The 26997-nt window shown below is 41.8% G+C and overlaps 1 protein-coding gene across 1 annotated transcript; it reads left to right on the top strand.

Moving 5' to 3' along the window:
• On the top strand, positions 1-26544 carry LOC119136063 (G patch domain-containing protein 8). Its single transcript, XM_037274203.1, has 5 exons — positions 1-1050; positions 18058-18195; positions 21815-21945; positions 22026-22082; positions 22438-26544. Exons 1-5 carry the CDS (start codon positions 898-900, stop codon positions 25772-25774), a joined length of 3816 nt encoding a protein of 1271 aa, XP_037130098.1. The 5' UTR covers positions 1-897; the 3' UTR covers positions 25775-26544.
• The last annotated feature ends 453 nt before the right edge of the window (positions 26545-26997 follow it).

Below are 26997 nucleotides of genomic sequence, written 5' to 3'. Positions count from 1 at the left end.
CTTTAGTTTCAGCACTACGTGAGTGAACAGCTCCCCAACTACGCTGCTCCCGCTACGACTCAACGCCTCATCTTAAAAACTTAAAACGCATTATTGAATTCGTGTCAGATTAATAAAGCAAATCCCAAACAAACCCACAACCATACACCCCCTCCACACACACACACACACTCGAGTGGAAAGCAATCCATTCACACTGAGCGGAATTTCATCCATACGCACATGCTGACACAGAATAGATCAGGGGAAGCGAGAGAGAGAGAGCGAGAGAGAGAAGGCTGAGAGCAAGCGAGAGAGAGAGGATGAGGAGACGAGAGAGAGTGTGTATATTTCTTCCGTGGGAAAGAATTTGATCCACATCAGCCTGCCTTGATCGGCTGGAGCCTCGACCATAACTCCTGTGGATGGATTTACGCCTCCGCCACCTCGCACACCTCTGGATTTAATTCATAGCACGGGGGACATCTTAAATCTGGTGCCAATCAATAGAAGCCATCAAGAAGCAGAGAAGAGTCGGGGGAGGAGGGAAGAGCGTCACACCTCCTCCTCCTCCTCCAACATCTTTCCGTGCGCCGAGTAGGAGCTGCAAAAGTGCATTAACCCGAGAGGAAGAAGGGGTGAGGGGCACAGAGGTGGGGGGGTTAGACACAAACCGGAGCCCCCTCCAAAAGAGGCGCGCATTCATTCATCTCTCCTTGACCGAGGACAGCATGTCAAGCGCGGCTTTCCAGACACTCAGCTTTTTGTGACATGACTTCTCATTCTTACTGACCATGTGCGCACTTACGAGTGAGTGGCGGTGCAGTGGGGGGGCGTGAGGAGGGAGGCGGTCCTCACCTGCGCCGACTTTGACGCACTTCGGGACGCCGCAGGGAGGCGACGGAAAGGCGGCCGCGGATGGGCCCCAAGCCCCGCGATTCCCCCGGGATGGCGTGCGGCGCCTGTTACTACCTGGTGATCAGCTCCACGCACCTCAGCAACGGACACTTTCGGCGCGTCAAGGGGGTCTTCAGGGGGCCGTTGTGCACCACAGCAGCGTGTGAGTCACCGGTAAGTACCCCCCTCCCCTCTCCTGAATGTATCTTATACAGTTGTGCTTTTTGGAAAATGCTGCCTCACATTAAAGTGGTAGGAAAGTCTCCCAGCCACAGGCAAACCTCTTTAATGACTTGATGACTGAGCTGTATTGCTTTTATTATTGTTTTTTTATTATTATTATGTGGGGGGGGGGATAAGAATGTAAATGCCAGAATTGGGTATTCAAGCAAAAAGTCATTGTCTCCGCATGCTAATTCTGCCTCCCAAGGCAATGAGAATTAAACAAATGGAATTGCATTAGAGTGCTTTGGGGATGAGATGAGCTGCCTTGTTGTAAATAGCACTAATTACCTGAGGTGTGTTACTAATAGGATGTGTGTGTGGGTACCGGTCTAGACTATTTGAAGGACTCTGACCTTTTCTTAGTGCCACTGGTTCTTTTCAGCCACTACAATGGCATTTGGTGTCAAACGGTGTGTGTTTGTGCATGTGTGTGTGTGCAAGTGCCCTCATCACGCATTTTTCATGAGCGCCTAATGTGAGATAAGATAAAGTGTTGGAAGTTATGAAAAGTTTGCTGCGTAAGGCAGAAAACAGCAGCTGGTATTCATCCTTGTGTTCTCTCTGGAGTCATTAGCATTCTGTCACGTTTGGCCCGCTCTCGCTAGGTGATAGTAATAAGACTGGAAGAGATACTGAAAAAAAGTTGGATTCAACACCTGGAAACTTGCCTCTTCTGAAAACAGGCTTAGAGGACTGCTATTTTGTGGATTTAAAAAAAAAATACAAGTCTGATTTGGATGTAATTCCTCTGTCAACCACTAGATGGTGGCATACTATCTGGTTTGAGACACAAAATATTTTGTTGGAAAATTACTGAACGTCATCCTCTGTAATCGTGATTTTTACAGCTACAAAAAATGTTTTGGTTTTATAACTTGATAATTGGTGTTTATTGCGAGATAAGTTTGGGGGGGAAAAAGCTTTGTTAACAAATAGAGAGTAATCAGTACAATGTTACACAATTACACTGCTCAATATTTTTTAATTGGCCCCTTTGGAAACGTCGACAACTTTTAACTAAAAGGAGACTGATTAAATATTTGTTTTTTGTCTAAAATGCAACTTGGATAAAACAACAGTTCTCATTAGGACTAATTTGGTCTTGCACGCAGGCAGCAATTTTTCCCTGATGGCTTTTCGAAAAAGAGACATGACACAATGTTAATCCATCAGATTGCGCAACATCTTTCTTGACAAACTTACATGTGTTGAAATGTCATTGCTGAAATATTGAACGGTGACACCCTGTATTAAGTGTGCGTTTCATCTGTCCGCCTTCACCTCTCTACTCGCTCTTTTGATGTCTCATCCGTCTGTTGCTACTTGCTACGCTCCCTTAGCTCTTCTGTTCGCCACATGCAAACAATCGCGCGACAAGCTATCAAATGTTCATCGTTACGTCAATTCTTTTATTATGAACACCTTGGTACGCTGCTGCTGACAAAGACTCAAAAGTTAACTGTAAAAGTTTAAGCCGCAAAAGTTTTTGGGGGATGTTTCACTTTTAATAGATTACAAGAATTTACATAACCTTAAAAAGTTTGTTTTGTCAGTTCACTGATCTTGCAATAAATTATTTTTCCAAATTAATGTTCACGTAAAAGGAGCGGATGAAGAAAATATATGTACATAATTTGGATTGTGCCACCTCTGATTTGTAATCGAGTTCAAATAATTTCCTGGCATGAGGATGCTTTACTTAATTTAACAGGAAGCACAAACAGGATGGATGATTATCACAAAGTAATGAGGCATCAAGCACCTATTTAGTCCGAGCTAACGCTTTAGTGTTATTAAGTTGCGAAGCGGAAGAGGTCATTTGAATTCTGTCCGAGTTGCGGCTTGAAGACGATAAGGCCCGTGTCGGCGTTGATAAAGACAAATCTACATGCGCAAAGCTTGAAAGTTCGATAAAAGCTGACGAAGAGGGTATCGGGAAGGTCAGACAAATATACACGCTTCCATATTTATCCGCGTCCGTGTGGACACGGCCCAATTTATGTGCCTGTCAAAAGGATAAACAGTGTTGTGGTCAAGCCTGTTTGAATGGAATGGTTTGTGTTTGCTGAAACATTGCACCTTGGTGAGATGTCTTCTCAGACAAGGTGAGTGCCAATTTGTCCTTCACATTGAAGAGGACACAAACAAAAACATGATGAAATGCCTCTTCATCAATTGATTAAGGAAAGAGAGAATTGGTATGAAATCTTAATTCAGCAAACAAAAAATAATTGAATAATGATCTTGTCTCAATTTGCGCACAACACAAACGACAATGCTAACAAATTAAAAGCTACACGGAAGTAGCATGCAACCAACATTGATTGAGTTAGCGACTAGCATTTAGCAGACCCCTTTCAACAATAACTGACCGATTACATTTCAAGATACCAAAAGTGACACCAAAAGTTTAGTTTCTTCATTTTGTAGCTTTTTTCTTAGCTTCAAATATCTTTTTTGTATCAATTATTTTTTTGTCCAATCAGATTGCAGCCGCTACATGTTGTCGCTTACCATTTTTAAAATGTGTTTCTTTACAAATCAAACATTTAGCGGACCATTTCACAAAAGAGATTTATTAGAAATCTCATCTTCTCATTAAGGAATGAGTCCGAAGGATGATGACTGCCCGCTATGTCGACATAACACGTTCATACTTGCTCGCCAATTAGCTATGACTGCCGTCCCCCTAATTCCATTTTCGCTTAACAGTCACCGATGAATCGGTCTTCAAAATCTCATTGGCGCTTTGAATGTCTTTTATTGACAACAGGAAGGTGAAACAAAAGCAACACAAAAGGACAGAGGCCCATCTTTGAATTGATTTATGATCATGGGACTTTTGGAGACACCCCCCTTGCTCCCCCTCCCTCCTCCAGTAGAATATTATATTGCCTTGTGCATGCATACTAAAATGAACATCCGCTTTGATGTATATTTAACTGCCGTTGCAGAAAACAGATGAATCGGTGCCCGGTGTCAGAATGAGTGCCAACGCAGATGCGCGTGCACCCCTTGCGACACCAAGGGGGGGGGGGGGGGGGGCGGTGACGAGCAGTCTTTATGGAAATGACTTGGCGTTTAAACATATGCCCCCAACAATTTAGAGGTGTAAAACATAAATAAAATACAAATGAACCAGAGACAAGCCGATTGGTTCGATACTTTCCTCGCAATCTTTGTCACATTGCAATGCGACAAAGGAGCACGAGAATTGTTGGAAGTTGGGGAGATGAGATTTGAAGCCTCAAGGAAAACGTAAGAAAGCCTGATTTCGTCATTCCCCTTGGTGTCAACATCTTAGGCAATTGATCATCCAGAACAGAGATGTGGAAAATCTAATTTTATATTTGTTTAATATTTTGAATGATTTATTCATGATTGAAACATTCCTTCCACCAACCAAGCACCTACACCCCCCCCCCTCCCAACATGGTACAGCCCTGTTATTGTAATTAATTTCTAAGTTAAATAACACATAAAAATGTGGGTGTGGTTTTTGAACGAGTCATTTGGTGCTTATTTTTTTTCCCGACCCATCAACTTTTATCGCCAATGTGTGCAGCTGTCATTTTAATATAATGGAATAAACTATTCTGTTTTTATTTCCTAATTACACTGTATACGAGGGCTAAACAAGGGTGTTTATTAAATCAATGCAATTTACTGATTTATACATTAAATTCATTTTTAACAATTAAATTGCAAGGCCTACTTGAAAAATCAATTGAGCACTTTTGAGTACGCGGTCCTGTTAGCTTAAACTATTCTGTTTTTATTTCCTAATTACACTGTATACGAGGGCTAAACAAGGGCGTTTATAAAATCAATACTATTTACGGATTTATACATTAAATTCATTTTTAACAATTAAATTGCAAGGCCTACTTGAAGAATTGAGCACTTTTGAGTACGCGATCCTGCTAGCTTAAATAGCGCCATTTTCTCAAGCTCTTCCTGCTAGCTTAAATAGCGCCGTTTTCTCAAGCTCTTTTTCTTCAATATTTTCTTTAGCTTGTCTCCGCCGACATTGTTTACCACTTCTGAGTTGTCTTTAGCCCACAGTGGCTTAGAAGTAGATTATACTTTATGGTAGGATTTAAAGGGTTTACACAAGGTTGAAATGAAATAAACGCGGCCATCGAGTTGTTGCTTGAACACTTGAAAGGTTGTTATGGAATCAAGGCTTCTAATACTGCGGTCACTCACAATCACAAAGACACACACACACACTCGGCAAAGTAAAACCGTTTCAAAGTGGGCAGGTGAGTATGGCTGAATGCTGAAGTAGTGTAAGACTGCCTCGATCTTGCTGACCACTGCAAAGTGCTCGTGCTGATCACCACTTATGTCCTCCATCACACTCACTGTGACCATATGGGGGGGTTGGGGGGGGGGTAATTGGGATGGATGGGTAAGCCGGGACAAAGCCAAAGAGGAGGGGGCGAGCAAATGAGACGCTCTGCATTGATTTTCGCACTCTCTCAAGCTCTTTATTGACATTTCATTTAGCTAATGAATTCATTAGCGCTTCATAGCATAATAACCTCCACTTGATAGCCAGGATGACTCCCCCGAGGAAATACGCTATGTTTACGTTATGGCTCTTTGCCGTTTTCTTTTCCAAACTCAATCTGGGCTTTCTTTGATTTGCTTTTCTCCCCAGTGTACCAGTTATCTTATCGTTTTTTTTCTTACCTCACACATTTAACTCCTGTTTGTTTACAAAGTGCAAATAGTGCTTTTGGAGTTTGTGTTTTTGGCTTTGTGTGACCCTTGCTCATCTACTGGATTGAGATGTTATTTATTTACTTAACTGATGGATGACTCACTGGAGCTTATCTATTTGACCTTTGACCTGCGGTTTACTGCTGTATACACACACTAGCAGAAAGGCTGAACTTACATGACTTGAAAGACCATTTGAGGCTTTTGATAAATTATTTCTATGAGCACGGGGAGGGCGGCCGGCGTGTGATAAAAACAGAAAGGGAGGGGCGGTGGCAGCACACAATATGTCATCAGATTGGATTCATGGTGCGTAACCACCAGTGCGATTTTTTTTTTTTTTTTTTTAACATACAGAACCTTCCTTTATTAAATAGTAAATTTATCCATAAATACAATTTCACATATACATGCAAAATGGTTATTTTCAACACTTAGAATTGCTCCCTAATAACAACATATTGCGCAAGAGAGAATACAGTTTATTGTCAGCCTGGGGGGAGCGAAAAAAAAGTTTGAGTTTATAAGAAAAGTAAAAAGAAAGAAAAAAAAAGACATAAAAGTTTTATGGGCACTCAAAAGGCACCTAGGCTCCAGGCCGTTAATTTCGGACCTCTCCTCGGTCATTCTGCTTTAGCCTTCAAGGCCCGTGGGCTTCTCCAGGAGAACATACATTATTGTTTTATTGTTGTTATTTTATTTTAATTTCACTTTATTTCTCTCAGATTTGTTTTGTCTGACATGAATCAATGCTGCTGGAACACTTAAATGTCCCCACTGGGATCCATAAAGTCCTCATGAAGTTTCCTTCAACTTTTGTGATCATACACAACACTCTATACTGCAATTTTTGTCATCCGTATCAATGTACTGTACAATTTATTTTTCTTGATTTGGTTTTAATTAGAGTCGTTTCACACTTTCCTTGTTTTTGATCATATGGAATTCATAACTAAAGCCAATTAAAACAGTTTAAAAATAACGTTTGCGCCTACATGAATTATGTACACCTATACCACATTACCGGAGCAAAACTTGAAAACATGACAACCCCCCCCCCCACACACACACACAAAGCATTTGTTCTAGCTCTAAGTTTGCACATTACCCGGGGACAGATGTTTGCATGTGTGGTCATTAGTGATCTCAGCATCAGATAATTACCTGGAGTCACACCACCACATATAAAAAAAAACACTCTCACTAACGCAATTAACGTGTGTTTGATAATTACAAGACGATTTGGCCAACCATCTGGAACAGCAGCTCGGTTTCAAAGTGAATGACACGTGTTGAAGAATCAAATGAAACAGCACCCAAAAAAATTCTGTTAAAAAAAATTAAGAAAAATATATACATATATATATATATATATACATATATAAATTAAAAAAAAATATATATATAAATATATATATAAAAAAATTAAAATATATTAAAAAAAAATATATATATATATATTTTTTTTTTTTTTTTAGAGTGGGACGGTCTGCTATTAATGTGCTCCTTGTCTGAGGTCACCACATTGGTGACCCTCATCTTCCTTCAGCCATTTCACATTGCTCTCCTTCTCATTTCTCCAGCACATTCATTTTTCAGGAGTATAACCTTTGACTCCTACCGGCCGCGTATGGGTGTGTGCGCAAGTGCCCATGTTTGTGAGTACACCAGCCATATATTGAAGTTGGTGTGTGTTTTGTGTGATGGAAATACTGATGGAATATTGCTGAGGCATAGTGAGGGAAAATCTTTCAAGGAACTTGCCATTCAATAATTTCCTTTTTTTTTTTTTATTGATTCCTTATTCTGCCTCTCTGACTGGATTCATGCATCAATGTTTGTATACTGCATGGAGATGGATTTATGCATTAGCTCCTCCATGCACTTGTAGGTTGGCCACGTTGTACCCATGTTTTCAAATGCCGGCGGTGCGTACCATTCCACGGCTGACATGCTGCTCGGGTTAAAAGCAGCTCAGACAAATTAATTATCTCTTCTCTAGAGGAGGGATGATTCATTGAGAGAGCGAGACGCTGTGAACCAGCACCCTCTGGTTGAGCACAAGCCAACAAATTACTCCCAGACCAGAAGAGACCCAGGTCGGAATAAAGCAACCTGGAATTTATTCTCAGTTTGATCTTTCGATCCGCCTTGCTCACAGAAGCATGCTACATTTGTAGGCTTTATGAAAATAATAACTAGAAGGCATTTTGGATTCATAGATCAAAGAGGATGAAGAATTCCCTGCATCTCACCTTCCTAAAAACCTAAGATTAAAATGAGTTTGCCATCTTTTTTTGCAGTGCTGGCATTAATTCAAAATGCTACAGTTTAAAAGCCCAACCAAAAAGGAAGCAGAATAATTATTCAAAATGTGGCATGCACATTCCAAATTGGCTTATATACTTAAAATAGTCTTTCCTTAAAAAAAGTGTATCTGGAGGTGTGAGTTGAAGGAAAAATGGGACACTTTCATTTATCATGCTCGTGGAAAAAAAGTAAATTCCGACTAGGGATTAATTTTTTTTTTGGGATGGTGCCCTCCGATTGACTGGCAAGCAGGTTGGTACCGATGGTCAGTTACCAGCAACCCCCATGAGAATACGTGGTATAGAAAATAAGAATGTAATGTTTTCATTTTCAAACTTACTGACAGTCACGCTTAAATTGACCTCTTAACCTTGAATTTTCCCCTTCTGCCCACCATCAGATGTCCCTGAGGGGAACTCCTGGCGTGTGGAGAAAGGGTCATTGCCGGGTGAAGGATTTATAGATGAAAAGGCAATTTCAGAAGCGTCACATCATTAAATCATACCTGTCAAAAAACAACTATAGTGGAGTTTATGACTTATGTTTTTTTTTAATAATGTATTTTTTAACATTTTGTAATATGCAACCACAGTAACAAAATACTCTCCTTAATGGCATGTCAAGGTATCGAGAAAATACAACTCAAAATAAATTAATAATTACACTCGGACGCGTCCCATCTCACCTATCCATATATGCATATTTCGAAATTAACCAGTCGTGAAAGGGTTTCTCCTTTCGGAGATTGTGCCTTGGCCACCAGGGGGCAGTATAATACAGACATGTCTCCTCAGTGAGCTGTCATAATCTACTCACAGGATAAAGAATATATGCATGCTGGTATTATCATTTGTGTTGCTCAACCCTTTGTGTCCATGATGATAGCACACTTGAATCTCAAGCTGCTAACTGTGTGTGCATATAAAAAAAATAAAATAGGGCAATTTTAGATTTTGCAACCCATATAAATTCTGAAGTACAGTCGTAAAGGCTGATTTTGTGATATCGTGAAAACTTTGTGTGCAGTGTTTACAATGCAGATAGTGTATAAAATTGTTGGAAGGACATAAAGAAAAGTTCCATCATTATGGGGTGTTCTCAAATGTATTACAACATCCCGCTAGAAGTTTGCGATAGCGTCGAGCTGCTGGTGGTAACGATCTTGACTAGGAATCAAAACACAGATCCTAATAATTCATTCCGTTTGTCCCGACCAGTCTTTACATGAGCCACAATGGAGTCAACAATATCATGAGTCGCAGCAGGATTTTTTTTTTTTTATGCAGATTGAACCCTACACTTGAGAATAAATATGTTTGCGTGTGTGCATCATCATTTCACGGGTATTCATTACTTCCTCCACTTTCCCTCCAAACCCACAGGCAAGCCGTAAACATACTTCCCTTATGCGACTTATTCTTCCCTCTCTGACATTTCTGCTGCATCGCTCTCTTTCTCAACCAGCATGTTTTTTGTGCGTTTCTTCAGAATGCATATGCAAAATCCCTCCCGCTGTGATCTGGAAAAAGCCACATGCGCAAACGAGGCACGAAAGAGCACTTCTCCATCTGAGCCAAGTTCACTTATCCTGCCGAGGTGTAACAACAAGGTGTTGGAAAAGCTAAAAAGAACGACTAATCCGAGCCGTGACAAATCACAAAACAAGATGAATTCTTATGTTTTTGAACATGGGCAAAAAAATATGACTAAGTTATTTATATAAATGAGTGTCATCGGCCAAGGAGGAGGCGGAATTCCCCGGCCTGATGAGTAGCTTAATGATTCATCAGGCTAGCTCAGGCAAGCATCAATAATGGATAACGGAGAGGGACATGCAGGATTTCTCGCCCCTTGATTAAAGTGCTCCACAACCCAACGCCACACTTCTCGCCTCTCCTCACCCTTCATTCTCAAGAATAAATAAAATGCCATCCACAGGCACCCTCACGCACTTCGTCCTTAATTTATTTTCATATAGCTTAATGTCATCACATCTTTAATAAGCTTTTGTCCGCTTTTCATCCCCCTGCCTCTCTTTCTTTGGTTTTAATCCAGTCATAGCAAAATATAAAAGAAAAGCTGGATGGAGCGGCAGAGAGATAAAAGGAGAAAGGCACAAATGATTGCTAGCTCTCAAAATAAGCGGTTTCGCGTTGCAGTTTGTGACGGGCAATTTATATTTTGTGCCTCGTGAAAACACACTGAATTGCAAAATTACAAATCAACTGTCGAGGTCGCATAAAGCTTGGATGAGCTGGATGGACAAGAAGTGAAGCAAGTCAGAGGTTTGAGTAGATTGGGGCTACTCACGCCGCAGAAGCTAGCTAAATGTAGCGGTGAGCTTTAGCTAGCTACAACAGTATTGCGCGTGGCTAATAAGATATGAAATTAATCTAAAATCTACTCGCTGCACAGAACTAGGAATGAATTACAGTTTGCTACATAGTACACTAATTATATTAATGGAGTCTAAAATACTTATATCAGTAATATTTGTTTGAGTTTTGATTTTCAAAGTCTCCACAATAAATGTTCTCAAATTAATTAGAGTAGATCTAGTTTTCTAGAATAAACTAAACTTTGCTTTTAGACAAGAAAGTTTGCTGTTATACACAATGTCAAACTCTTGACGGTATTAAAAAAAAAAGATTGCTTCAGGTCCCTGGGATTAACCTGCCAGAAAAAAAAAAACCCTGAAATCGTTCCAAGAAATTAAAGTTACTCCTCTAACGAAATCATTGATTCGCAAAATTACCCCACTAAGCAAAACAATGTCTTTCAAGACTTGGCTCGCTTCACGCAGCATCTCTCCGGGGATGGAATATGAACACAACGACAAGAGGGGAGTTTTTACAGCTGCACACGGGTGTCAAATCTTCATCTAATAGGCGACATAAAGCTCTAAACTCCGAGCGCTCCGCAAACATACATACTAATGCAGCCGTACCCGGGAGATGCGACGAGATGCGGCGTGAGACGCCGAGAAAGACAAAGTGAGCTGCTGAGCGAGTCCTGCTGGGATTTGAGTCCTTGATCCAGCACAGGGTCTTAACAGCTTCAATCTCAGAGTGTGGGCTAGGACAAAATTGGACTGTTGTGCACGTGTGTGTTCCCTCCCTAAAATTTAGCCTAACGTTAAGGACGTAGCATGCAATCTGAAAATCTTCGTAAATCTCCAACACTGATTACCTCCATCTTCTTAACTTGTCTTTTTCATTTGTGTCATCACTCTTGGATGTCAGATTAAAGTTTGATCGAGCCACAAAACGGACGCAATCCTCTCCGAGGGTGTCAAATCAGAAAGATAAGAGCACACGTTCACTGATGGAGAGTATGCCTTTAGTGTAAATAACACGATGGTGTGCTCCGTTTTTTGCCATTTACCAGAAAGTACTTGATACCAGAGATGGTATTTTAGGAAAGAAGGCTGATGGAAGGACAGTGAATGGACAAGTCCTGTCAAGAGCTGACACTGAGCGTACCCGAGAGAACGGAGTGTTGTTGAGGAGGAGAAACGGTGAAAGCAAAACAGAGTGTGGACGAATACAAAAATCTCCAAAGCATCTGAAGAGGAATGGGTTTCAATTGACTGGAGTTACTCCTGCCTCAGATCTACGGCGGAGGGAGCACCAGGGGGAAAACAAGAACGAAAACAGGCTCCATGCGGCACATAATTACCGGATACATGTTCTGTCGGAGAGACCATGAGACAAGCTCACGGCTACATCCTTTACAATCGCAGTCTTTTGTCTTCCTGTAATTGCTTTTATGGGGTGAGCCTTAATGTGCTCAGAGAAGGGCAAGGAAAAGCAAAAATTGCCTTTCAGAGAAACAAATACAAGTCCCTAAAGAGCGAAGTGAGAGAGGGGAGGGAGGAAATGATAAATATGCAGTAAGAAAAAAAATTTGACTATAGTTTCGGGAAGTTTAGGAATTTGGATACTTTGCACCAGTCAAGTTAAGTTTGCACCAGGGCTTTAATAGTTTGGGATTTTTTTGATTAGACTGGTCAATTTTATTTTGACTTTTGTTTTTTCCAAATTTAGTCTGTTTAATTCATTTGGCCTAAAATGAAGCTCTATTTAATTCAATTCAATTCTATTCTATTTTATTTTATTCATATTACCATGATTATTTTTCAATTTTTGTTTTACTGATTCCATTCATTTTCTTTAATTATAATAACCTTGTTAAAAAAAAAAAAAAAAAGAAGGGCATCCACTCTGACTTAAGACTCAAGTGTGTTCACCTTGCCCCCACGCATGCACGCCCGCATTCTGGGCAGTGAATTTTGGCACATAACAGCGCTGATCAATGACAGCGTGCACCGCATATAGAAGGCACCTGTGGAGAAGAGATAAAGCTGGATGTTCCCTCGGACGAAAAAGAAGGCAATGGGATTGGGGGAAAAAGATCCGCGGCTCACTAGAAAGGTTCTTTCGACTCACCTTTTGATGGACATGGAATTAAATGTTGATGGCCGTATCGCAACGATCGTTTCAGTCGGGGCCTTGGGACTTATCAGGGATTTGTGATTTGTGCTTCAGTCTGGCACAACACGGAAAAGGCAATTTTTTTTTGGCCACTTTTCACATTTGTAGTGAACCGCATTGGGTCTTGTCAGATCTAACGCAGGAATTAACATTTTATTTTATTTTTTTTAACAAAGATAATGCCGCAATTTCATTTACAATATGTTTATTATTGTGGTTATAGTTTGCAACAGAGCCTTATTTAAATAAGTTCATATGTTAAAACAAATAAAAGTCACTATTTGGGTGAACCAGGAAACATAAAGCCCAAGGTGCAGTCTGACTGTGAACATGGATGAAGAAAGGGGAGTTTGCGCCGTTGTGGGGAGGAACATATGACTTTTCTGCCATCCAATGGAAGCAACCTTTAAATTCAACATAGAGAGAGCCACATGGCCTACATGGCATGAAGATGCAGAAGTACATTTAAAATGAATTGCATACAATATGCATAATCACAACTGTACTCCGATGCAAAGTTTGAAGATCAAATCTGAGGCGGCGCACCCGACTACAAAGGGCACAGTGAGCATTAGCAAATATAATCTGCTCATCATTTATTCATTCAGTTTGTTTCATGCATGCCGCTCAACCTCAAAGGTCAGCGAGAAGCACAATGTTTTTGTTATGTCGGCCAAGAAAGAACAAAACAGAACATATGAGCAACGAGGATTGCGCGGCACGCTTCATCATCTTCTTCAACGCATTGAAGTCAGTTTTGGAATTGGTGACAAATCGAGATGAACTGCTGAGTGACATTCAGCCTACTTTTGTTTATCCGTGTCAAAAAGAATCGTCAGAGAGCACGTTGAGTTTCCGCATGCTTACGAATATTAAACAAGCGGCACGAAGAAACGATTTATGCAAACGGAGTATTTATCGCACTCGCCGAGCTTCGAATTATCAACTTTGCCGCGGCTTCATCTTTCACCTCGGCCGTCGAGAGCGATTGATGGAAGTGCAAATGTCTTTTTTTCCATCATCCTGTCACTTTTTTTTTTTTTTTTTTTAAGCTTGCCCTGCCAACATTTGTTCTTCTTCAGTTCTTGGGCATTCAACTTGTCACATGATACTATTCAGGAATATTTTGTGGCAAATTGATCCATTTATAATTAATTAATTCATACTTAATTTATTTGATAAATATTTGAAAAAATATATAAATTTATAATTAATTTATTTATTTGATAAATATTTGGAAAAATGATTTGAATTGCTAATTTAGTACACCTGTGGCATAAACATTACTGATGACCTCATACTTTATATATAATTTATAATTCATTAATTTATAATGAATTTATTTGATAAATATTTGATCAAATTTGAAAAAATGATTTGGTTAAGTGTTTATTTAGGACACCTGTGGCATCAACATTACATTGGGCGATGACCTCATACTTTTAGCTCTGCATAGCTAACTACTGCAATGTCACATCTGCCATTTTGTACTCGATTTGACGGTGCAGTATTTGCAAATGGACCCGAATGATATTTTGCACAAACATGTAAAACAGTAGCAGACAGAAACACACAGACATTGACTAGTAAGAGCATGCAGATACTTATGCATCAGTCAAATAAATAACCCGGGGGGGGGCGGGTAGTGGCCATGAAGGCATAATAAAGGCAGTCAAGGGAGATACATTAAGGTTGTAAATATCAGCTCATTATCGCTTTGCTGTCTCGTTTGGAGCCGTGTGCGTGTGCGCTTGACTTTGTCTAACGGAGATCTTTAGATCATTACAGTAGCAAACGTGTCATTAGCTCCATAGGGCAGAGTGAAAGACAAAAGGGGAAAGAAAAAAAAAAAAACTTTTGAATGCATAAATAAATGTGACAGATACCTAGAAGAAGATTAAGAGCGCAAACAAATTTGGCAGCGTAAATAAAATTGTTTCTTTTCATTAGTGTGTCCAGGCTAGGATGCTAATTATGGATTAAGATAATTAAACGCCTAATTGGGCTTGATAAACAATTAGAAATAGCATGCCCAATTGCTATGACAAGGCCCAAGCTAAATTAGGAAGGATTACAATTCAACAAGCGTCTTGGTTAATCTTTGCCGTACTTTTTTGGCAAGAGTTGAGGAACAATATTTTTCCGTCATTTTTGCAATCGTGTTAACAAAATCAACATAGTTTAGAATGTGGGAAATGAAAAGTAAATGTGATTATGGGATGAATCGTCACAGTCTAACTAAAATGACTTGTTTTTTTTCTTCATGTCTCTTTCAGAATACTTGTTTCAGCCCCACTCACAATGAGCAAAATTTAAAATCACGAGCAATTACAGCCATCTTGTAATTCACCACTACTGTCAAATTGTCCATTAAAATGTTATTCAGGCTGCCATTGACCCTTTTATCAACTAACTGATAAAAGGCAGCCGCAGGGAAATAAAAAAAAAATATATATATCCAAAAATATTTGCTATGCATTTCCGACTGGCATTTTGTTCTTTGACAAAAGTGAACACATACACAAAAGTAATGAAGATGTATGAAGGTGGTGAAAAGGAGGATACATTCTCCACTGCACACATTCAATCTGCTGCACAAGCGGAGCTCTCTCGCGGGAGCTTTTTCATGAATATATTGTATATCATCAGCGTACGCATAGTCCAAAAATCAGACGGGCCATGTGGAAAACATTTTAAGTGTGACTTTCTTGCCGCAACAGATTCAATTACATCCTTCCACTTTTTGCTTGAGAAGTCTTTCCTATTTGAGGCATGGCTGAAGCCATAAGCAAACACGAGCTCATTCAAGTTCATGGTCATCATTGTGCTTTTTTTTTTTTTGCCCTCCCGACGCAAATCAAACTTGTATTTGCATATGGCTGTCGATGCATGAGAAATCACATTTAGGGTTGGAATTTAGTAGAATGGCAAGTTGTGACTTTGAGCGCTCTCTTTTTCTCGTAAACATCCGAGCGACTTCTCGACAGATAATTGCACTGTATTAGCTTGCGTCAAACTAAACGGGGGGCAAGTACACACACATATACACACACTCCTTTCAATCCCATCACTGAGGCAGCACTCAGAGAAAAGGATCATTTCCTGGTCATGGCTTTAGGTCGACAAGATGGATCAATAAAATACACACACACTCGCAGGCACGAAGGATCAATGTTTATTACTTACCTTTCTGTTGAAAATCCTGTCAGCCAGCTCACCCACTCTGACTCCAAATCTAATATGGACAAAAATATTGGGATATTGATTAATCAAGCAGCCAACACAAAACCAATTTTATTATTGTATTTCTTATTTATTCTTCCGTCCCAATACATACAATAGCATACTTGCAGACTGAGCGAGCCAAAAAAAAAAAATATAATAAAAATATATGGAGAAAAGTATCGGGACATTGATTAATTAAGCGGTCTTTTATGAAACACCATTTTTATATTTTTAATCAGTCTTCCGTCCCAATACATTCGCCCGACCCTAGCTTACCTGCAGACTGAGCGAGCCCAAAAAAAAAATATATACACGTATATTATAAAATAATATAATATGGACAAAAGTGTTGGGACGTTGTTTAATCAAGCAGCCAACACAAAACCTTTTTTTTTTAATCCATCTTCCATCCAAATACATTCGCCCGCCCCTAGCATACCTGCAGACTGAGCGAGGCTGAAAAAGAAAGTCATTTGATCCATCTTGTTTTAATTAAAATCACCTTCATATGCACATCAGGGATCATTAGTCTCAATGGTAATAATACCATAATGTGGAGCTGTGATATGCACTGTCAGACTGTCTGACCCGGCCTCGCTTCACAGACGAGGCGTTTGACAGAAGGAGAAAAGGGCAAACGGGGGGGCTGTAAAAGGGAGGGCGGTGGGGGGGTAACGACGACGGCAAGAGGATGGAGTTGGAAAAAGAAGTATAGAAAGAAGTGACAAGCTCAAATTAAATTCCCATCATGTCAGTGCAGAACAGAATTCAATAGTGTTTATTGGCAGACCCTAGCCTGGGGGAAATTACATTCTGAAGCCGAGCATGGAATGAATACACGCGCACACAAACATCTACTGTGCACAATTTTGAATATTCTCAGATGGGAGGGGGGAGGGGGGGCTATCCATTGGCAGATGTGAGCTAGTGATGTATCCCCCGGGGTCCACGTGCCATTTGTGTACAGTCTGTCCTTGTTCTGCACACACATCTGCTGCGAGTTTGTTTCTCTGATTCTTATCTTCACACAAAAACATCAACCGGGACACGCATGCATATTCACACACAAAAGTCCAAGTGGTGCATTATGGATGATCCATACTGCTGTTTTTTTTTTTTTTTTTCCTCTCCCACGATTGTCGTTTTTTTTTTTTTCTGTAGATTTGACTTTGATGTGACTCGGGGACTTTTTGTACAGAAAAATAAATAGAAGTTGTTTTATAGAAAAATGGACTTTTGGCATGTTAGGTATTTTTCTATTGAAGAACCTGCTGGTAGTTTGAAAACTGAAAAGCCACATTCAACATTGATTCGCAAAGTCGCTGAGTCGGCATTGAATGAAATTCAAGTAGATGAATTACTACTGCTGAATATTATATAAAACTCTTTTTTTCCCCAAGCCAAGTTTCAAATTATAGATGAACAGCTGGCATGTTCTTCTCAGCTTTTAACAATCAATAAAAGATGAAAATGAGTTGTTATCAAAACGTTACCTTTAAGTTTATCCATTTTCTGTCAACACGCCTGAGTAATCCACAGGCGCCACCACTTCTCCTGTCACCTGTGCCCCATTTCCCTGATCATGCATTTAATTTAGCCCCGCCCTTTTCCCCCCCCCATATTTCAAACTTCCTTATCCTTGCCCCTGACTCCTTGTAAGCTTCCACCTTGCATTAAATTCATCTTGATTCAAAATTTAATGAGAAACTTTTATGATGGCCTCAATTTGACTCCATCTGTCCAAATTATCATGAGGGTCAAAGGTCACCTAGAGACAAGCCCAGTTTACCAGTCAATGGCTCATCTAGACAAAAAGGCAATTTATAGTCTTTAATTAATTGAACATGAATGTTTTTGTAATGTGTAGAAAAAAAAATAATAATAAAAAATAATAAAAAGCAGACAGCAGAGATTTCATCCTCTCGGAGGGTGTCAGCGGGTTCACGTGGGCCCGCACTTATATCCGATGCATTTGTTAACCTCAAGCTAATGCTACGGCAAAGTACTTTAATGGCGTGCCGTTAAACGTCTCTACTCAGAGCAGATGTCCGGGTTATTACGATGGGAGAGCGTCTCCGGGATGCAGATTTGCTGTAAACGGCTACCGCTCTGCTTTAAGCCTTCAGGTTATTGTCACTTTATTGCCTCCATTTCTCGTCGTGTCTCTCCCTACTTCAATTTTTCCGCGTGTGTTCTGCAGGAACGCGGCGAGCGAGCATTGGGTTGCTCAGTGGAGGATCTGAAGTCTCTTTTCTACTGCGAGCTGTGTGACAAGCAGTACCTGCGCCACCAGGAGTTTGACAACCACATCAATTCCTACGACCACGCGCACAAACAGGTACATGACGAGATGAAAAACACAAAGGGGCATTTGTTATGATCCCCCTTGTTGTGGAATTGTGTTGATGCAAAACTGTCGTCTTAAAAATTGTTGCAATGCGCCTGGCGCACACACACTCATTAGATTTCAATCACTAATAAGAAAACGAAAGGGATGAGAAATAATGAAGGGCAATTAATATTTGATGTGGACAGGAGGAATAGACGTCAGCACATGAACTTGGGATGACATCTTATGAGTTCTGATGTGAAGGGGTGATGACATCACTGATGAAGAATGAGCCTCCGGGCAGAGATCGATGGAAATGAATCAGAACGGTTAATTGCGCTGATGATCGAAAATGTGTCAAAGTTGTGAGGCAACACATTTGAGTACTTGTGAAAAAAAAAAATGCATTTGAGTTAATGTTGCAAGCTCAAATCTTAGATGTCTTACATGCGCGGGATCTTCTCGACGTGATTGACTCGTTCGCTACCATTGACGGCTATAGACGTCGATTTGTAATTGGGCCTTCAGTGAATAAGTTAACCTGTACTCTTTTTTTCCATTTAGCTTTCCATTCTTATTTCCTTCCACAACACAGTAGCCTACACGTGATTAACCCATTCATTGCCATTGACGGCTATAGACGTCTTTTTGTAATTGGGCTGTCAGTGAATGAGTTAACCTGTTCTTTTTTTTTTTTCCATTTAGCTTTCTATTCTTATTTCCTTCCAAAGAAACACACAGTAGCAGACAAAACAACAAAAACTATTAGTCATGACTCAAGTATGATTGTATTATTCCAGTTTGGACAAGATGAGACCAATGGAGCGTTAGGAAAAGGCCCGGCAGCAGGTTCCTCTCCTGTGCTCTCATTTTCATACACGAGCCTCGACTTTGGAACTAACAAGCTGAAAGTTCCGCGGTTACCGCATTCTCGTTCGGCTTTGTGTTGTCCTGCCAAGTCGTAGAATAAACATACAGACGGCGTAGCAATCTCCGAACCGAGCCAGCCCGCCTATGGCTTCCAGACGCCCACACCGGGCCACGGAATGAACATTAAATAAGACTATTTCCCCGACATTGTCATTGTTCTTTAGAAACGGATTGAAGCAACTGCAGGCCAATGTTAATGCTTTGTTTTAGCCAGCGGCAGGCGCGGGAAACAAGCTGCACGAGGCTGTGAGCTGACAGTAGCCACTGGCGCTGAGAACACACACACACACACACACACACACACACACAGCGGGGCATGCATGTTCACTGCTGAGCAAGGAGACAAGAGATGAAATTCCAGCTGAAGATGGCTTCCCTGCAGGAGTATTGGCTTTGGAGAATGGAAGCTGATTGCATTTACGCTGTCTGCCATTGATTCAGGGTTAAACGTCTGCATAAGAGCCGTGCTCAGCGTTTTTCGTTGATGGTTGAGATTGCTCATTAGAACGTAAATGGCCCTCATTTAAATCAAGAGACATTTGCATGGAGACATTTTTCAAAATGATGCGAGGCACCAAACAGCTTGGAAGTGTCGCACGTCTTAAGGAATATCGATCGCGGCGAGATGGACACGTCGGGCATGATATTAGAGATTTAAAGGAAGAAAGAGGGTACCTGTGATGTTGTCGCCCACGCTAAATATAGTTTTCGTTTTCATGAGCGAAGAGTATAACCTGGCACTGCCGTTCCAGTAGGAAGGCGGCGCAAGTTCGCATGTTCCTTCCGGCTCTCATCATCATGGACAGCTTTGAGCATGCCAACTCTGATTTGGTCCGCCGCCCGTCTTCCGCTTCTTGTTCGCTGCGGTTCATTACGTATGCCCCCCAATGCTTGAATATGTTGAATATTACTCACAGATCTGCCGTTAAAGGAACTTGACACAAGCCATCAAGTCAAACACTGACTCCTTGTCCAGTGTGATTTAATTGAAGATTATTTTTGATTGACACCATTTGGGAAATGTCAATGACCTACACCTTATTATATGCAAATAGTTTTCATAAAATGTCTGAGGGTGGTAAAATAACCTACATGTTGACCAAGATAAATATGCAGATGGAGTTATTTGAATTTTTTAATACTTGAATCAAAATCACCCAGTTTCCACTGCCCCGGTGTGTGAAAATAATAGTTAAAAAAATAATAAATTTGAATTAAAAAAAAAAAAGATTTTAAAATATATCTATATTTATTTTAGATGAGAAAGCTATACAGTTCATGAAGAGTAAATAATTTGTTTATCTCTTAGTGATCTGAATTTTTATTTTTTTATTTTGTCCATTTCCCGTGGTTAAAGGAGGAATAAAATGAAATTAAATATATAAATAAATAAATAGATTAAATAAGCCTCTAATAGTAACAATGAATTTAAAAAAATCTTTAATTGTTGTTCCATTATTTAAATTTTGCGATGAAATATTTTTGGAGTTTGAGCAAAAATAAATAAATAAAATAATGGCACCACCCACCTGTTCCTAACATATGTCCTATTCAACAAAGCAGGAAATAGCAAGTTAACAAACAGACAAATGATTTTGTACTATATCACTAGTTCTTATTAGCTGGATGCAGAAGTAACAAATGTTGCATCAATCAACTCCCGCAACACACAAGTGCTTCCGCATTAGCGTCCTCAGTGAGCTGATAGTGGGATGTTAAGCATCAAATGATAATGTAAAACGACAAGCGCTTGTGTAAGACTCGGCACAGATTAACCTGACGTCTGTCATCCCCTGCGCGAGATCTAGGTGTGAAAAGAGTGTGAGTGTATAAATAGATCCAATATCTTTGGGGCTAATCTGAGGTGTGTGCATGCAAGTGATATATTCTGGATGATAGGTGGGAATGAGTAACATCATGTGGGAGGAGGGGGGGGATGAGTGCATCATAATTATGCTGCCAGGTATTCTGCAAAAATAATACGTCACGTAAACACCAAATGGCCAAGACGTTTGGAAGCGTGTGACAAAGAGACTCGAGAGAGATGTCTGAGGACAATGGCGCAGCAACTCCCGAGTCCCTCCTTAGCCTCAAGATGCAGACAAGCAGACAAAGACAGGCACATGTACACACCTGCCAAGCGTGGATAAAGGAAGGATTAGCGTGTGTCAGAAAAGGAAATCGGAGAAGAGCGCTGTGAATCCTTGAGAGAATCGGCACAGCTACATTGACGGACATGTTTTCGTCGACATAAACAAAGCGCGGTTGGTTATTTTTAAAAAGCAGCGTGAACGCATTGTGGTAGCATGATTTTTTTTTTTTTAGATCATGTCCTACTGTCAAGACATGATAATGTTTTTCTTCTTCATGTGAAATTTGTGTTATTTTGTGTGTGCTAAATAAAAATAAATACATTTTAAAAAAAGTCGCAACTCCTAAACTGTCATGAAAATCAAACCGTCCCCGCATAAATTTCACTCTTGGTATCCAAACAGCTCAGCGTTGACATTAAAGTCTGCCACTCAAACTGCGTCCCTAATCGAGAATTCACCAGCTATTGCTCTCAAGCTGGGCATTAATGGAAAAAAGCGCTTTTGTCTCAGCTGAATGGAATGAACTGAGCGCATTTTGCAGAGAAAAATCTGCAAATGCAAATGCGGTTTAAAAATCAACCTTCCCTAATGTGTGTTTACTGCAGAGGCTGAAGGAACTCAAGCAGAGGGAGTTTGCTCGCAATGTGGCCTCTAAGTCCTGGAAGGATCAACGCAAGCAGGAGAAAGCTCTCCGACGCCTCCACCAGCGAGCACAGCTGCAGCAGGAACGCCAGCGGTGAGTTTGTGTGTGGGTGTAAAATTAAATCGGCACTCCGTAGAGGTTTGAGTGCGTCGCATCTATTCCATGTTTCTTAGATTTGATGGATGCAGCCGCAGATGTGGGAGCACTCAGTTGCCGTCGGTGGGCCACAGGTGAATATGGAATTTTGTCAATTAAGATTTATAAGTACATACCCAAGTCATAGGTGTCAAACATAAGGCCCGGGGGCCAGATCTGGCCCGCCACTTCATTTTATATGGCCCTTGAAAGAAAATGTCTGTTAAATTTCACGACCTTTGCTAAAAATGTTTGTTGTGTGTAATAAATAACTAACATTTCACTTTTCGTATGATAATATGAGATGATTAAACACTTATTTGATTTCACGACTCTCTGAGGGCAACCGTATCTACAAATAAATAAATTTGACACCCCTGGATATTCTTTTAAATCCGATTTCTTTTGGACAGCAATGTGAAATTGAATATGTTGTGTCTTTCATTACAGTGGCCAAGGAAGGACGTTTGAGCTACGGAGTACTGTCAGGCTTGTCAGCCAGCAGCAAGACAAAGACACGGAACACAAAGCCCGCAGCCCTGTGGACAAATTTGAAGCCTTAAAACACACACACAGGCCCCAAGCCAAACACGGCGGTACATCTCCACTGAGCCGCCAGCGAGAAAATCTATGCCGGCCTCTCCCCCAAACACCACTGGTTACTCCGGTCGAGTCCCCGCTAATCACTCATCTCGAGTCCGATCAAGGTCCTTTTGCAGTGAATCAGCAAGTGGGCTGCCAGCTGCCTCTGGAGGAGCGAGGGAGAGCTGGAGGCAGGCGTGGGGTGTCCTTCTGTTTCTCACGCAGGGGGCCGCGGCTGGAGCCCTCTGCATCGGTTTTCTCTGACCAGGAGGAGGAGGAGAGAGAGAGGCGGGAGCAAATGAGAGAGTGGATTAAGGGCATTTTGGAAGACATTGAAAGGGAAATTGAAGGTGTTGGTCCAAGTAATACGAGAGGAAATTGCGCAGAGGACACTGAAATAAAGGAGACGGTGAAAGATAATCAGAGCGGTGAGCTGAAGGAGGGATCGGGAGCGGTGTCCGTTTTGCGTAAGGATGGGTCCACCTGCGTCGGGTGGCCTGTCGGTTTGCTGAAGTTCACCAAGTGTGAGCCGTGTATCTCTTATAGCTGCAACCCAAACTGCACAAAGCAAGCGGTAGAACAACTCGAGCCGGCTATTCTTACACCAGACGCTCGTTACTGTTTACAAAAAGGGATGAGTCTGGCGCACGAGGCGAAAAAAGCTGAGGAGAATGTCAAAGCGGAAGCACACCTGTTAGACGAGAACAAAAACCTTTCATCGTCAGGGGGAGGATCAGAAGGGTCGTCGCGCATGCTAAGTATAGATCATCATGTGAGGGCGTCCTCCTTTCCGTTTGACCCCGCTCATAGTGACAGCTCTGACATCAACCTCGCAATTCCTCCGGGAGACAGCTTAGCGAACATTCAGGAGGGAGACCTTAACTGTAAATTAGAATCTGTCACCCAGTTTAGCGAAAACAGGACATGCATAAGCCCACACAGGCGTGAGAGCGAGATGGCGTGCGAGGGTGCGGGCGATACTCACCCACGAGGGGGCATCTCGTGCAAAAAGAGTAAACACGGCGTAAAGAAGCCAAAGTTGGGAAAGAGAAAGAGGAGGGGGAAGGAAAGGGCCGCAAATGGACGCCAATCACGGAGGTGTAAAGTGAAGAGTGTTGTCTCTGCCGTCTACAATGTTAGCCCCAGAGGAGGAGAGACTGGAGACAGTTGGGGAGACAATAAAGGACACCGGGAGGCAAAAGTGCGGAGGAGCAGCTGTCTCCAAGGGAGAACGGAGGCCGAGCCAGTTTACGTCTCCGTCGGAAAGAGACGACCTCACAGGAACTCGACATCTCAGTTCGTGCTTGGCGGAGAGCAGGGGGAACCGTGTCGTAGTTTCTCCCAGTTTTCCAGACGTACACCTGACACCGAAGGGGAGCATATTCCCGGGCGATCTCGCTGCTCCTTAAACTCTTTCTCACCAAGATGTAACACAAAGCTGTTTTGGGAATCGGGTCACCATAGCAACCCCAGGAGTTTCATTGACTGCAGTTACCCTGACAACAGCTGTAGCGGCAGCCCGGCGAGAAAGAGAAAAGTCGTCCACGGGGATAGAAGATTCATTCACAGTAACGGGAGTAGTTTAAGATACTATGGGGAGACAGACAGAGGGCGGCGCATGGGTTGCAAAGACCGAGGTTTGTTCTCAGACCAATGGGAGTGGCTTGGGGAGAACGAAAGGCTAGATTCTGGATGGAGATGGAGAAACAAGACTTTGGGGTGGGAGTGGGGCAGTAGGGCCAGCCTAAGTCCAAGCAACAGGAGAGCAAGCATGGAAGATGTGGATTGGGACAAGTGGACATTGGGAAGCAACGACAGTTGGGAGGAAAGTGGGACACGCAGGTCGACCTCCAGGTCTAGAACTGGTCCTGACGGTAGGTGGAGCCCCAATTGTGCGTGGGGATCTGCAGGGACGGGACACTCTAGGTATGTGCCAAGCCCTGAATGGTGGACAAGTAGGCGGATGTATAGCCCGTCAAGAGAGTCTACCAGCAGAAGTCAGAGCCCACGTTCCTGCAGTCCTTGCAGCAGCAGGGTGTCTGAGCTCAGCTGGGAATGGAGCAAGAGCAGCACCTGCTCAGGTATGACATACAGAAGGGCCCCATCCGAGGTAAACTCGCAAAGTGACTTGACATCTCTTTCACCTGACCTTACCTTCAATGCTGGAGAATCTTCACCGGACCCCAATGAACATCGTTGTCGGGTGAGCAATACGTCTCAGCTTGAAAGGACCAAGTCACTGTCAGACTGTGACCAGGAACCTCCTGTTCCTACGACCACAGACAAAAGCATCCCGTGCCAAAGTGATCCCGTCCCACAGAAACCAATGCGGACATTACAGCTCCCCCTCATTGGGAAGCTCCCTGCAATCCAAAAAAAAGCAAGGAGGCGGAAAGAACAATTGGAACGGATTCAGAAAGAGTGTGGTGATGAAGAAGCGAGTCAGAAATTGGACGGTGAACATCCTTTGGCTTTGGTTCAATCCAACCAAAGCAGTATGCCAAATCTGTGTGCAGCGGAGATTAGGTCTGATGACAACAAGACACCTCAGCCAATCAGCTTTAGCGCAGAGGAGATGGACAAGTATCGACTCCTCCAGGAACAGGCCAGAGAGCACATGCAGAAAGTTCTGGAACAAGGTGAAGAGAGCACAGATGTTCCCATGGAGACAACCCTCACTTGCACGGCACAGACAAACGAGTGTGGGACTCAAGGGGAGGCGTACACGCCTGCGGCCTCACTCAAGCCTCCACAGAATCCTCACACAGTGCAAACGGGTCACAACCTTCAAGAAAGACTCCGACACATGAACCCACAAGAGGATTTTCAACGGCTTTTGGCTGTCCCCAACCTTCCTCCCCTTACACTCACCCCCCCTTTGGCCAACCTCCATCATTTAATTTTACAGCACCCGGCCTTCTCCGCAGTCCGTTCCCCGGCTTCAGGCCCCTCTCCCGACGTCCACCCAGCTCAGCTCGCCCACCTACCTCATTACCTTCACCCCTCTCCCGTCCCTCTCTCATCCCTCTTTCCCTCCATCCTCCTCGCTCACCCTTTCCTCCCTCTTCCACCACCTCCCCCAGTGTCCGCCTTCCAGGCAAACCCTCTGGCGCCACTTTCCACGCTGGCTCTGCAGCCTCCAAACAACCTACGACCTTTCTTGGACACGGTATGGCCAGTGAGGTTCCAACAGAAGGCCTTGTAACCGTGTTTATTAAATATCCATGGCGAGAAAGAGAGAGAGCACATTTCTGTTGTACCTGATATGGAATCCATTGGAGTTCTTACAGTGAGCCACCATTTTTCGATTGAAAATACGTTTCTCCATTAATCCCCTGCCGCGTGGCAGCCGACAGTGAGACAAGCGACTTTGATCATTTGTGCTTTCTCGATCATTCAAGCTTATGATAAAGAGAAAGGTGCACCTGCTATTCAAAGACAAGCTGGGCTTGTGTTAGCATTGCTACGCTACCTTTGAAGTGGAGCCCCTGCATGCTCCCTGACAAAGGAAATAACATTGCTTGGTTTGAACCACAAGCGTTAAAAAGTACACCTTTGAACAATCGGAAATGAAAATGTAGCACAAGCTTGGTTCACATTGGAATTTCTAAATTCATGTGGATATTTGACAGAGGTGCTTGAATATGCTTCTGTTTATTTTAGAAAATGAATGAAGGTATTTCAAATGTAATCCTTTACAAAGTTTGATATAGAACTTCAATTTCAAGACATTAATTGATTCAATTCTTGTAAGAGCATGTTGCACTATAGCGGTAGTGTCTATGAACTGGATTTCAGTAGGTGTCACCAGTTTGTATTTTGTAAATATTTCCAACAGAGCTTGAGGTCGATTCAAGATAAAATACTGTCTGGCTTTGTTGCCAATGTCACATTTCCCCTACACACATATGTATTTATGAAAGTTGTTACGGCAGCGGTTTGATCGGTGCTCAAATAAAGCGCATCTTGAAAAAATCTAAATGTTGTTGTTTTATTTGATTGCGATGATGACGATGGGTATAAAATAATTGATAATAGTTATACAATAATTTTTCAACAACAAAAAAAATTCAAAAAAAAAAGTTTGAATTCAGCAAATAAAGTTGCTCTTATTTATTTTGTGATGATCTAATGACATTGAAATATCTCAAATTAGAAACCCCTCATTGTAATTTTGAATGGGACTGAAGGCTACTTTTGCAAAGGCTTCATGGTGAGAGCTATTTGAACATTTCTTTTAAAAAGAAAAATGGAATCAAGATGAGCTGAACAGTTTCACCATGGACACACAAAATTCTGAAAAAAACAGTCGGCCATCTTATACATGCGAATCTATTAATTAGCTGAATTCTCTACTTTGCAGCGGTCCCGCAATTAAATTCCCTGGAGGTCGTACGATTCAGAACTTCAGAAGCAAACATTTTATGA

This window comes from Syngnathus acus, chromosome 16, assembly GCF_901709675.1.
Source record: "Syngnathus acus chromosome 16, fSynAcu1.2, whole genome shotgun sequence".
In the NCBI taxonomy this organism is placed as follows: domain Eukaryota; kingdom Metazoa; phylum Chordata; class Actinopteri; order Syngnathiformes; family Syngnathidae; genus Syngnathus; species Syngnathus acus.
This window is presented reverse-complemented; position numbering and strand designations above follow the sequence as displayed.

Bases quoted from the DNA above. Each gene is read 5' to 3' on its own strand.
- LOC119136063 (XM_037274203.1), top strand. From the start codon at position 898: ATGGGCCCCAAGCCCCGCGATTCCCCCGGGATGGCGTGCGGCGCCTGT. The intron at 1,051-18,057 runs GTAAGTACCCCC...TGTGTTCTGCAG, and splicing joins CAGCAGCGTGTGAGTCACCG to GAACGCGGCGAGCGAGCATT. The intron at 21,946-22,025 runs GTGAGTTTGTGT...CATGTTTCTTAG, and splicing joins CTGCAGCAGGAACGCCAGCG to ATTTGATGGATGCAGCCGCA.